This window comes from Zonotrichia albicollis, chromosome 2, assembly GCF_047830755.1.
Source record: "Zonotrichia albicollis isolate bZonAlb1 chromosome 2, bZonAlb1.hap1, whole genome shotgun sequence".
Taxonomy (NCBI): Eukaryota; Metazoa; Chordata; class Aves; order Passeriformes; family Passerellidae; genus Zonotrichia; species Zonotrichia albicollis.
In genome coordinates, this window is record NC_133820.1 from 64882673 (window position 1) to 64896332 (window position 13660).

Sequence of the window (13660 nt, forward strand, 5' to 3'; positions counted from 1 at the left end):
AGATATAGATATGTATATACTCTCATGCATACATATTTTAAAACATCTATAAGCAAATATTTGTAGTAGTGATAAATACTGCCCCCCCCCCCCCCGCCCTGCCCTGAAATGTAAAATATTGAATTTGTGGCACAAAGGACATTGGCTTCCATTTCAAATCCCTGTTCTAAAATAAAGGGATCATTGTAAAGTTATAAAATTGCAGAGAGAAAAAAAAAGCACATAAAATGTTTATCATGATTAATGCACAACCTTTTTATTCCTCTGTGGGAGGATCAGGGCTGGTTTGACAAGAATTTTCTAGCCCAAACCTGATAGACAAGTCTTTCCCCCTTCTGTTTCTCCTCTGCCTCCTATAGCCTGAGGACTCATTCCCCTTCATATCCCTTCACTGTGCCAGCCTCCTTTCTCCAGCTTTCCTGATGCCTGGCACCTCATCCTTGCCCCTCTTCATAGAGCTTTATGAAGTCTCAGGTAGCTAAGAACAGTGCTGAGCAGTGAGGAGCATATGGTGGAATACTTAGGATCACCTTTCTTCATACTACAGCAATCCACTTTAGTTAAAATTCATACTACGGCTGGTATTTTTTGCAACAGGGAACATTATGGATCAGTCTGTTGAAAACTGCCTGAGTCTCAATGGAGTTGAGAGGCTGATTCAGGTGCCCACAGGCTGTGCAGAGCAAACGATGGTGAAAATGGCCCCTGCAGTCTATGCCATTGAGTACCTGGATGCCAGCGAGGAGTGGGTGAACTTCAACCCCGAAAGGAAGCAGGAAGCCATCAGTATGATTGAAAAAGGTAGGCTGGGAAAAAAAAGCAAAGCAAACCAAGCAGAAGCCAAAGGATGGGATCCTTGTTGTCTGTTTGCACTGCACGCTGTCTGCAGCTGCCTCCTGAAGGAGTGCCCACTGTCTTAGCACAGCCTCGCAGAAATGCCCCTGGCCGTCTGCAGACAGACATGAGACATGAGGGACAGAACATGTGAGGAGGACTTAGGACACTAATTACCAGCATCTGGCACTGGATGGTATTGGCATTGACAGTCCATTCTCTCTGTTGCCTAGTTTAGAAGTAGAAAGTAAAATCTGAGCTGATCAATGAAAATTCTTTTCAGACTAAATGGACAGCAAAGGCCAGTTGTTCATTGCCTCCAAATGTTCAAAATCAACCAAGATAATTCACATCCTAAAAATGCTTATTCTCCCCATGGTTCACAGACACTGCTTAGGATATCCAGCTGGGATGTACAAATGTCTGTCTGTGTTATACTTCAAGAGAAGTATAACAAAGGAAATTCCCAGTGCTAATCATGATATTGACACCCTCCTTTGCCCACCCCTGTATTCATCATTACATAAGCTAGAAGGACTTCAGCACCCTTGGGCCAAGCCAGGTATGGAGTTTCCCTAGGGAGAGGACATCTGCAAGTCTGCTTCTGGAAGACTCCACTCCAAGATGTGATCCAAAGCTGGTATTAAACATGCAGCAAAGTCAGGACCACAGTATGTGGAAATGTTCTAGCTCACAGGAATTAACACAGGGAATTTTTAGTATTGTAGTAGGTACAGCTGATGTTTCTAAATATAGTGGTGTGCTTATGGCATAAAGCAGTATGATGTGCTTGTCACTGTGATCTTCAGATACGACAAACAAATTTCATCAATGATAAACAAGTGTATAAATAGAGATTAAAAGCATGCTAGCAGTTGCTGCATGGAGATTTTTGTCTATTTATCAAGCCTGCCAAAAGTGACATGAGATCCTGCTAATAAGTATTTAGTATTATCTGCATCATTTAGTAGGTACTGCTATTACTACTACATTATGCTTTTTATTTATTCTTATTGAAGTTCATCAGTGTAAAAAAGTTCTTTGGTTGTGTGGCTATGATACAAACTTGGTCAAAATAGTAGCAGTCAAGATCTGAAGCCACAAGTCATGATTTTCCTAAGACTGTGTCTGACCCAATAGATGTTTTGTATACTTTTTGATTCAGTGCACCATAAAATCAACAGCTTGAAAAGCTGTCAATAATGGAAAACAATTTCCCAGTATTCATTACGCATACAGTGTTCTGTAACCATAGGTATCTTCAGTTTTCAGGCTATTTTCTTGGCTCAATAAGTCAAACAAGACAGAGGACCTTCTAAGCCCTTCTAAGATTTTTCTGTGTCAAATTCTGCTGACCCAGTCATTTCCTCCTTAATGCCCCAGTGAACATATCCATGAACTCTTCCACCATTCAATACAAAACATGTCCATTATAATACAAGTGAAGTAGGAAAATGCCCAGTAAATATGGCTGTTCTCTGAATGGTTGCGTGCTCTCCTGTTCATGCAGGTTACACTAGACTGCTTGAGTTTCAGAAGGACGATGGGTCCTATGGAGCATTTAAAAGAACCCCCAGTAGTGTATGGTAAGTGATTTTCTTTTCCTGGGCTTTTGTTTTTGGAGTTTTATTTTTGTTTATTTGATTGGGATTTTTTTTCGAATTATCTCTATTATCATTTGATGCATCAGAAGTTTTTCTTTGGTGATGAATTTTGAAAATCTGGTGGTTGCCTATGTACTTTTGCCATGAATAATCACCCACCAAATTCTCTGAGCGTATTCAGTCCTTGGTGAAAGAGATTTATACTGAGCCCACTGAATATTTTGCATTTGCCACAGGGTAGAAATATTCAATTTGATGGTGAGCAATAACTCACTAGGTTGCAGTGAGTGCACTGTATTGAATATGAGTCTGTTCATAAAATTAGTATATTTTTCTTCCTGTCAATATAGTCCACTATAAATATCTGTCAGCACAAATTTGGAAAATTTTCTTTTGTGCAGGTTAACTGCATTCATTGTTAAAGTGCTCACAAGGAGCAGAGAATACTTCGGTATACAGGACAGTCACATAAGCAACTCGATTTCCTACTTGGTTACTCAACAGCAGGGAGATGGTTCATTCCACGACCACCACCCTGTAATGGACAGGAAAATGCAGGTAGGTCATCCATAGTTAGAATAATTTGTTGTGCATTTAGGGCTATTAAGGACTGAAAGGAGCACTGTGAGTTGTTGAATAACAAGAAATGTATCTAAAGAGAATAAATCTGTAATGTAAGCACAAAATCTGCAATGTAAAATTAATTTGTCAAGATGTCTCTTATGTCAGATGCATAGCTAGCACTTCACCACCCTTATCTTTTATACGGTCTTAGATACGTTTTTCAACTGTGCCTATGGGGAACTTAAAAAAAATTATTTTGGGGAGTCGTATGTTTGGTAAAAATGTAAGCCTTTTATTGCTTAAGGCAATAGAGTGTAGAATTGTAACTTTGCTTTGAAGGGGCATCCAGAGCTCATCTAGTCCAAATGCTGCTCAAAACAGTTCTAGTTAGATCAGGCTGTGCAGGACCACATCCAGCTGTGTTTCGAATACGTCCCACTCTATCCGGGAGTAACCTGTTTCAGTATTTCACCATGCCCATGATGAAAAAAGAAAATGTTAACACTTAATCAGAATTTCCAATTGCATATCTTGGTCTACATATCCTCTATAATTGTCCAGAAACTCAAAATTGCTATACTGTCCATTAATTTAGTCTAGGAAAGTAACATAGACCTTCCAAAACTCATTGAAAATGCAATGTAATGACCATATCTATGAAAAAACAGGCATTAATATTTTTATTGATCTGTGTCAAATAAGTTGTGAGGCTTTCACACTCTGGCCTCAAAGCTAGTTTCACAGTTGATGTAACACTATTGGGGAAAAAGAAACACGTAGCTCAAGGACTGGTTCAAAGAGTTTTGAGTCTTTTTAACCTGTATTCAAGCTGAGATAATCTTCTATCCTATGTAAACTTCAAGAGCTTTCAGAGGAAAAAAGTTAATGAGACCACAGTGCTTACTTTATCAAGAAGAGAGATAAGAAATGATCCAGTACTGGAGTATAAATACCTGTACAGGAGTGTTCTGTCTGCAAGGTAGAGGGCTCTTTAGTGTGTAGAAAGTAGCACAGAAATTAAAACAACCCCACCCTCCTAGAGACTGAAAATTGAAATTATGAATGTCTCAATGAGAAATTATAGATTTTTAGCTGTAAGATAAATAATTAAATATTTGATTATCAGCTGGTTCCGTGTGGTAGGTTCCTGATCTCTTACACTGCTCAATGCAACCTTTAATGCTGCCACCATAGGAGATATACTTTAGATGGGCACATATTATTGGAAAAATTTAAGGCATCAGCTACATAGTACATGGTCAGAGGGTTTGCAGAGAAGGTCTTTGACTTTATGGAAAGTAATTTTCTATATTTAATCATAAACATATTCATGCACATTTAACTTTTCCATTTCATCTTTCAGGGTGGCATTAAGTTAGCAGAAGACGATTTGGCTATGACAGCCTTTGTAACCATAGCATTGCAACAGACCCTACGTGTCTTCCCATCACCTGATGTGGTAGGAAACCTGGCTCTTTAAGTCTGCAGTCTATTGCACTATGGCATATCCACCCTGACATCTCTTGGAGACCTGCAAATGGGATTTAAAATCTGCTTACATCTGTGGTGGATAGGAAAAGATATTGTGGCCTATTATACAACAAGGGGTTTCAAGCTACACGCTCCATCGCCAATGGCTTTAATTGCTAAGCAAATATTATAATTGTCTTAACAATTACTACAGGGCAGAATTCTAATTTCCGAGTACTAGTTTCCTAGTGCCAGAAGTAACAGTTAGCAGGTCTCAGTGATCTTTACAAATCTATTTGATAAAGATCTATTTGATAAAGATCTATTCTGTTTCCACAGGCACGAGTGATTACAAGAGCAGTGGCTTACATGAAGAATCAATTTTCAAGAAATACTGACTGCTACTCTGTAGCCATCTCTGCTTATGCTCTGACACTTGTGCGGTCTGATAGTGAAGAAGCTCAGTTTGTGAAAGACAAATTAAGGAACTGTTCTTCTTTTGATGAAGGTACTGGTAACCATTCTTAAGAATCCCTTTAAAATGCACTTTTCCTAATGGAAACACATTTATATGAACAAAAAAAAAATTGAAGTAAAGGAAGAAATGTTAATTTTATACAACTGTGTGTGTATATATATATTTAATTATTTGAATTGCATAATTAAATATTTTAATATTTTATATTTTAATATGTAGTTTTAATAATATTATCCCTATAAAGTGACAGCTAGTGAAGCCTGGAACATAATCTTCTCTGATTTTGAACTGGAACAAAACTACAGTAAATATTCATTTATGTTTTCTGCTTCCCTTGGGAAGAAAAAAAAAGTCCAAGCCAAATGAGAAAGAAGAAATTTCATATGAAAAAATAGCAACAGACGGGAGCAGTCCAGACTGGATTTGTGGTCAAGAGGGAAGGTGTCTCTTCCAGCTCACCTGCTTTCAAAGTGCCCCACCCGTCCTTAGTGCTTTGTCACAGATCCCCACGGATGTCCCCACTGACGCCCATGGGCTGTGGCAATGGTGACTGCTGAGTCAGTCAGATGTGTGGCTGCACCACCATCCTGGTTATTCCTCCCAGTGCATTTGGTAAATTCAGTCCTGTTCAACAGCCCCAGTTTAAGCATAGGGAATATGCTTCTCCTTAATCAAGGCTGGATTTGTGGCCATAATTAATGCTGTTATGTCTGAGGGACCACCAGACACAATGCTACCACTCCATCAGATGGACATCACTGTACAATGAGATCATTAGACCCACTGGTTGGAGATATCAAAATCAAAAATTGTGGGTTCCTTTTCCATTATCTTTGCTTCCCAGCTGATCTCTTGCTCTCACAACAGCATGTGTGTCTTGTGGTTCCACAGTGCCATGGCATGAAGTATCCACTGTGTAGAGCAATAGTGATTTTTGGCAAGAGTCTCTGCCAAGGTGATTCAGGACTGAGTTGTTCTTGCAGCAAAGCAGCAGCGCTACTGGGGAAATGGCAACAACGCAGTCTCCGTGGAAACCACTGCCTATGCCCTGCTCCAAACCTTGCTCCTGGATGACATGGAATATGCAAGGCCTATTGCCATGTGGCTGACAGAGAGAAGGAACTACGGTGGAGGATACTGCTCTACACAGGTGCCTGACCATCACTTCAGGGGGAGTCTTAAGGAAAGGGCAGGAAGTAAAAGCCTCCTAAAAACTTTTTCATTTAGATCTGAACAGTGAATTTGCAACTTCTTTGGTATATGAAGCAGTAAAGATTTTGGATTGTTAATTAGCAATGGGCCAAAATAAAATAGTTAAAAGCCAGCAAGGAAAATTCTTTGTCCTCATGAAGACGTAGGATAATCCAAGGTCAGGACTCCAATGTGTTTACAATTTAGTGCTATAAGAAGAAGCTGGGAAATTAAATGAATAGTCTGTGGAAATAGGAACCAATGCAGGAGAATTTCAAAGCAGCAAAAAGCATAAAACTGAATTCAAGGTGAGTGATAACATCATCTCACATGTTGCTGAAATAACCTGGCATAACTGCTAGTATTTTTGCTTTTCTTTCACCTAGGACACAGTGGTGGCCTTAGAAGCTCTGTCAGCATACAGCATACAGACACTGGACACTGCTTCCACTGACCTGACTGTCAGACTGGGAACACCTGGAAGGAGAAATTACTACAGCATTGTTCTGACTGATGCCCATGAAGAATTTCAGAAGCAGCTAGAGGTATACAACCATTGCTTGCTTTAAAGGTTTTTTTCCCCTCAAGAAGGATAAATCAACTCCTCTGGCCTAGGTTTTGTCATGTTAAGCAACCATGATGCAGCTGATTTATTATACCTTTAAATAATTTGATCTGTAAAACAACAGAATCTTTTTAAAGTTAAAAAAACCCAAACTCATCAGGTGCTTAGCAGCAGACTTTAGAGCTGCTTTCCTGCCTCCAGGGACTTTGGATGCATGAATCTCTCCCAAAAGTGAAGAGCAGCCAGGAACCTAAGTTCTTCTAGGGCATGAGGAGGCAGGGGAATAATCTGATCTTCACTGTGCCTGAAACTGTGAAAATGTGAAATCCAGAAAACAAAGGAGGGACTAAAGTTGGTAAAATACATCTACTGGGCCCTAAAACAGCAGAGTAAGATTCATTAGCTCAGTTAATTTAAAATCTTGTCACATGAGGTCTCATAATTCCTTCCATAGCTGAAAGTTTTCCCTACCCAGGTTTGGGGGATAAGGGCATAGAAGACTGTAAAGATGTCAGGAAAACAATAAACCAAATTCCAAGCACAAACTAAATATCTTTTCTTTTCCCTTGGCTTGCAGTTTGAACTTGGGAGAAAACTTGAAGTATCTGTGAATGGCAAAGGAAATGGGACAATGAGTGTAAGCTGTGAATTCAAAATACAGAGTCCAGCTGGACTTCTTTAATCTCTTTTTGAAATCCAAGTGAAAATTTACTTGACATGGCCCCAACCTTTGAGTTCCTACCTCCAAAATTTTAAAATTTGGGGCCAAAATCCTACCCTTATGGACTGTAAATTTTTCCTGTCTTTAACTTTATTAAATCCATAAAATGTCAAGGGTGATAGAGGTGGCTGGAGTTTGAAAGACCTCTTTGTGGTTGGGAATGGAGAGCTATCTCAAAGCTCTCTATGTGCAATACCCACCCCATTTGTGAATTGCACATGGGACCTGCTTATATCTGTGACACTCCAGCCTGTGCCACTGAGGAACTGGCCATTCTCTCCACCCTCCCATGTCCCATCACCATGTGTTGGAATCCTGAATGGGTAAATTCCCTGCCATTTAAATGATATTTTTAGTGGCTTGCTGTTTGTGTGTTCATCTTAGATATTAAAAATGTACTGGTCACCTGAGCTGAAGAACAACACCTGCAATGATTTGATTTTGACAGTGGAAGTGGAAGGGAGCCTTAAGTACTCTGGTGAGTGAAAGGGCAGGGGCTGGGTCTCAAAGGGGACAGGTTTGGCCAGCTGCTAATGATACTTCATTTCCAGCCTTGGAAAGTGGGAACTAATGAATGAAACAAGGGAAAGGAGAAGTCCCTGAATTCTACCCAGTCATTGTTTCATTTAGTTCATTATTCTTATACTTAAATAGTATAGCAACTACAAGTGACTGTAGGTGCAGCAGGTACTTAGCAGTTACACAGATACCATTAGAAACTCTTCTTGAGAAAAGGGAAATGAGCTCCCTTCACAGAGGGAAAAGCCCTGCTCAGTTCCCTGGCTAATGAGGGACCCACCATGTGGGCTTAAAATTCTTTGAGGCAGATCTGTCATAGGTGTTTCATATAAGCAAGAATGTGTTTTGCATCTCCTGAAGTGTGCAGTCATCATCACCTCTGCCTATGTTTGCATTGGTTTTTTTCTGTGTGAATTGTTAACTTTTGGAGGATGGGATTGTCCTTTAAATATTTATGCATAGCCTAAACTCCATTCTTAGCCTGTTAATTATTCTTAGTATGGTTATCCCTAGAATTCTAACTCTGAATGAATTGCAAACACTGAGACAGTGTACAGAGAACTGTTATAAAACTCACAGTGATGTGAGTTTGGAATTTATGATTATACCAATAATAAACTCACTGGAATTTATCATTATACCAAAAAGGAGCCAAACTGCAGGCAAATTTGTTCATGGCTGACCCTGTCTCTCACCTCCAGAAGCTGAATACTCTGATGAAGACTATGATTATGAGGACTTGACTACAGGAGGAAACAGCACTTTTGAGACACTGTCTGAAATTGATTGGTTTGACATCCGCAGCAGAAGAAAAAGGGATCTGACCACTCGCAGCAAAACAGAATCCTTGCAATACAAAGTCTGTGTCAGGTAGGTCTGCAAGATCAGCTCCTCATTTGCTTGTAATTCTCCTTTGTCACCCTCTTCATATCCACAAACTCAGCATCCAATCTAGTAATCTCAGAGTCTGCATACACTGTAAGTGTGTGTCCTCTCTCCCATGGCAGCAGAAAAGGTTTCCAAACAATGGATGAGATTTATTTAAATGGTTTACGTAGACTTCAAATGTCCACTGCAGATTCTTCCCCATCAGATTCTGGGGAGACTCTAAAGCATTTGGCAGACTAAAAATCTGAAATAAATATTTTATTTAAAAAGGTAAATACAGCTGGAAAGCAGTAGTAACATATTTACAGAGTTGCATCACTTTCTGGAGAGATGCTGCTACTTCCTTTTTGGTCACGCTCCGGCCTCATTAAAAAAAAAAAGGATGGCCAATACTATCTAGGAGAGAAGACAGATGATATATTCTGTTGTGACAAGAAGTTGGCAAGGGCAGAGGTAGGAAAAAATAAACCCTCCTATGCAGCATAACACTGAAATGCCTGTCTTTTTTCCCATTTACAGTATGGCATTGGTCTCAGAACCACAAATTTGTGTCTTTCCTGTCTATTCTAGAGAGGAGCAGGATGGAAGAAGCAGGTTCTGTTCCCCAGTAGAATTTTGGTTTTCCACTGACTTTTGTCAAAGCCTTGAAGACAGTGGTTTTATCTCCTCTTTTAAACAGTGGCATGAACAATAGAAGGGAGGACTGAAGTCACCCGAATTCCCAATTTTCACTCTCCTTCATTAAACACATATTCAGTGAATTTTTTACTGGCCAAAGCATCATCTTCCCCAATAATTGCTGTGTAACATTTATCAGCTACCAGATCCACTGTTCTGCATCACTGTTGTGCTGAGTGTTAGGCTGAGGTTTAGACAATAATGTGAAATTCCTTGTGGTAAAGACATGGGAGAAAACAGAAGGCAAGACTTACATCATCATTCCTCTTCCCTACACTGTGGTGCATCCTTTATGGGAAAAGGAGAGTGCCAAAATAAAAAGTTCTGAAGTTACACCAAGTGTATGTAAAATATCTCATGTTAAGGCACCTGGTGTGAGTGCAGAACCACTTCATTTTCCAGCAATGACACCACTTCCTGATTTTTGAGATGGTGAAAGCTGAAAGATTGGAAATCCAATACAGATATTTAGTGGATAATTACAGCAATGAGGATTTTTGCCTTGGACAGGAAAGGTGACGTAAATTTGACTTAGGAAATTAATTTATCCAAATTTTTCACAGACTATCTCTACTTTCTAAGTAATAGAGAACTGATACTTTGTCAGTGCTGTTTACCTCCCTGGCTTCAACAATGCTTTTAAGGTGGGATGAACTGTCATATACAGGTGAATTTTTTCTGCCTATCAGCTCCAAGGAAAGCCCATATGAATATCTCAGGCAAGGCACCTGGGTTTTGGATGACCATTTGACTAGTTTGGATGACTCATTTTACCTCCTGACTCTTAATGCATTAGGCAGCTAATTTTCAAATTAAAATCCAATTGGGAAAGTTAAATGGAGCAGAAAGTTTTGCTTCACCTTTAGCAAGCCTGGAAAGCCAGACTCTTCAAAGCAACCTGGCTGTTCAGTGCAGCTGTTCACTGCTGACCATGTCCCTTATAAAGGTCCACAGGTCCCAAAGCACCAAAGATGTCCCTGGTTGATCTCACTCTGCTCAGTGGGTTGGAGCCTGACACAAGGGAGCTCGAACAGGTTAGAAGCACACTTTTCTATGCAACATTTTATAGAACTTTTAGAAAATTTTTCTTTCAAAATCTTTCCAAAAATCTACCGAAGAGACATGGGAAAATAGATCGATAGATAGATAGATCGATCGATCGATAGATAGATAGATTTCCACTACTCTCATTCTAATAAAAATATTTGCTGAATATATAAAATAAATGCAAAGCTTGTGGTGAACAGAGTTCAGATTTCTTAGTCCCTTGTAAAATAAATTAGGGCAAGACTTAGCAGGGCAGTAATGTGCCCTTATCATATTCTGCTGTCCTGTGACATGCCAGGACAGGGCATCCTGGGCTTGCAGAGCAGAAGGCAAGTAGTCTTTCAGTGGTGCTTGGTGGCAGGGCACAGTGGCAAGCAGATGGGGCACAGTGCTCTGACAATGCGGCTTCAGAGTTTGGGGTTCTGGAGCCAGCTTGGCTGAGAGAAGTTTGCTCAGTTTTGTGCTTTCAGGGACAGTCTCCTTTAGGGAGGAAGAAAGAGGGCTGAACAAAGCAAACTAGAATATGGAAGGTGGCAGCAAGGATATTCCTGTCCTGCTAGGGATTTATTTTGATTTGTTTGTTTGTTTTCCTGCAGTTGGTGACAGCTTCAGACAGGTACATTCAGCACTTTGAGTACAAGGAAGGGAAGGTTTTGCTCTACTTTGGTGAGGTAAGAAAACCCAATGATTTTCTAATCCCTGCCACTTCAGATAGCATTAGAATTTTTAGAAATCACTGCATTTTTCACTCTCCTTTACCATTCTGTAATTTTTGTCATTTATTGTTATAGAACAGCTCAGTGAAAAGAACAGGAGGATGGGAACAGAGAAAGGGAAGAAGGGAAACGCACACCTTCATCTTCCACCATTCTATGTCCAAGGAGATATAGTTCATATTCAAGACTTGGCCTTTGGCCCAAGAAAAAAGAGAAATCCTCTCCCTCTCTAGCCAGAAGGGATGCTTTTCATACATGATAACACAAGTGTTAGCTGGTGGTCCTGTAAATTCCACATGGACATCTTGCATGTCAAGGCCAAAATCCAGATAGTGATTAACAAATGCAAACATCAGGACCCCTAGTCTCTGTATTTTTCCCAATATTTTGGATAATGACTCCACCCTACATCCACTTGAATTGCTTCACCTCTGCAGCCAAAGCAGATATCAGCATCAACTCATCTATGCCATCAGAACAAGTGTTCAACAACTAGCACAGGCACAAACATTGAGGAACTGACTGAGGAGAGATAGTTTTCTCATCAAAACTGTTCTTCCTTTTTCCTCCAGCTCCCAAGTGGACCAGACCCAGATTGTGTATCATTTGGGGCAAAGCAAATCAATCCCATGGGCTTGGTTCAGCCTGCAAATGCCATCCTTTATGATTTTTACAACCCTGGTAAGGGCACAGAAAAATTATACATAACTGCTTGAAGGAGAGTGTCTCAAAAAAACCCTCCAGTCCGTAGAAAGTTGATTTTTATGTAGTGTATGAAACCACGTAATTTTGTTTAGTGATAAAAATAAACAGCTTTGCATAACTGTCTTCCAGTTACTTCAGATAATCTAAACACAGATCTTCTCAGGAATGGCCTAGTATTGCAAAGGGACTGAAAATGTGAACTTTTGCACTCATGAATTTTTAAATCAGATTTTCTGAGCTCCTGTTTCTCATGGTGCTTTTAAGCATATTTCACTCACATTTTGTTTTAACAGGCTGTGTCTTTATACATTTAAGATAGACCATGTTGGAGGTTTGACTTTTATAGTGTGCTTGCCAGGGAAAGCAGTCTTCTTCCTCATTCAAAGAAAGGTTAAATGCAAATCATCTCCATTTGCCAAAGTTATGCAAACAATATTTGAAAATTGGTCAAATCTCTACTTTGCCTTAACAGAGGGATCCAAGACAGTTTACGCTGAGTTAAAACCACTAACTGGCTATTGGTTGATCCTATCTTCTTCTTCTGAAACAGTGCAGTGTTCACTGTTGTTCTATGGTATTAAGAGGTTATTAAGATGGATGGTTTACAGAGGGAACAAAAAAAAGGGGGGGAATGCAGGGAGGGAAGAGTACAACTTAAATAAATAAATACAAACAGATAAAAACCCTGACAACAACAACAAAATGCCCTAACAAAAATTATCCAAACTGAATGAAAATAACCAGCTGAAAGGCGGCCCTGTACTCCAGGTCCCTTAGCTGTAGGTCTTTGGGAATTGCTGATGTGCACCTGATTCCTCAGAGCTCTGCTTTCTCTGGACCAGGGAAGAGCTGGGATGCAAACGTAGTTTGCGCTGTACTATCCGGGCTTTTCCACCTGAGCTCTCCCAAATGAGCTGCTTTGTTCCTTGCCCACAGACAGGAGCTGCAGTGTGTTCTACAGCGCTCCCAAGCACAGTGCCATGCTCTCAAAGCTGTGCCACGCCGACGTCTGCCAGTGCGCAGAAGGTAAGGAATGGCTGCAGGAGCTGGTCTAACAGAGGTTAGCTACTTCTAGGAACAATTTGCATGGGAATTGTTAAGCCCAGAAAGGACCATCAGAATTATCCTAATGTGTAATACAGGATGCATACATCCTCTAGGATTTTCAGTATCAAGTTGATTTTTTGATAGCTAAATCCAATATTTATATACACACATGTGTGTGTGTAAGTAAAAACCCTCTATCACACCACTAAGGAAGTTGTTCTGCTATTTTATTTTCTATTGTATTGTTGTGTAAATATGGATGTATAAACTACATCTGGCTACATATCCATGGCTATTGTGGTGTATCACTTATTTTCTTCCTTCCAGGTCCCTGCCCGAAACAAAAATCAACTTTCAGTAAATCATTAACACAAACCACGCGTGTTAGTTTTGTCTGCTACCAGCCTACTGCAGATTATGGTAAGGCATGAAAGACAGCTGTTAATTTCAGCATCATTCATTTTAATAAAAATAAACTTATTAAACTTAAACTGTACCCAGACTTCTCCTGAACTGAGTAGGGTTTCTGTATGTGGCCAAGAGGCTGAGGAGAAAAAAATGAAGGCATGTGCAGTTGTAGTCATCAGGGCAGAGAAGTGGAAAGTAAAGGCCTTGGAAAGATGCAACAGGATG

The 13660-nt window shown here is 40.0% G+C and overlaps 1 protein-coding gene across 4 annotated transcripts in view; it reads left to right on the forward strand.

Annotated features, from left to right (window-relative positions):
• The window catches only part of LOC102075062 (complement C4-A), a 52882-nt gene that overhangs the window by 33264 nt on the left and 5958 nt on the right, over window positions 1-13660 (forward strand). For all 4 annotated transcript variants that reach the window (XM_026790701.2, XM_026790707.2, XM_014264024.3 and 1 more), the window contains 15 exons: window positions 598-801; window positions 2345-2420; window positions 2840-2996; window positions 4366-4461; window positions 4812-4980; window positions 5934-6100; window positions 6528-6686; window positions 7284-7343; window positions 7812-7905; window positions 8648-8816; window positions 10459-10546; window positions 11156-11230; window positions 11848-11956; window positions 12917-13006; window positions 13355-13447. In XM_026790701.2, coding sequence (XP_026646502.2) covers window positions 598-801; window positions 2345-2420; window positions 2840-2996; window positions 4366-4461; window positions 4812-4980; window positions 5934-6100; window positions 6528-6686; window positions 7284-7343; window positions 7812-7905; window positions 8648-8816; window positions 10459-10546; window positions 11156-11230; window positions 11848-11956; window positions 12917-13006; window positions 13355-13447 — 1806 coding nt within the window. The remainder of the gene's footprint in view (window positions 1-597; window positions 802-2344; window positions 2421-2839; window positions 2997-4365; window positions 4462-4811; window positions 4981-5933; window positions 6101-6527; window positions 6687-7283; window positions 7344-7811; window positions 7906-8647; window positions 8817-10458; window positions 10547-11155; window positions 11231-11847; window positions 11957-12916; window positions 13007-13354; window positions 13448-13660) is intronic.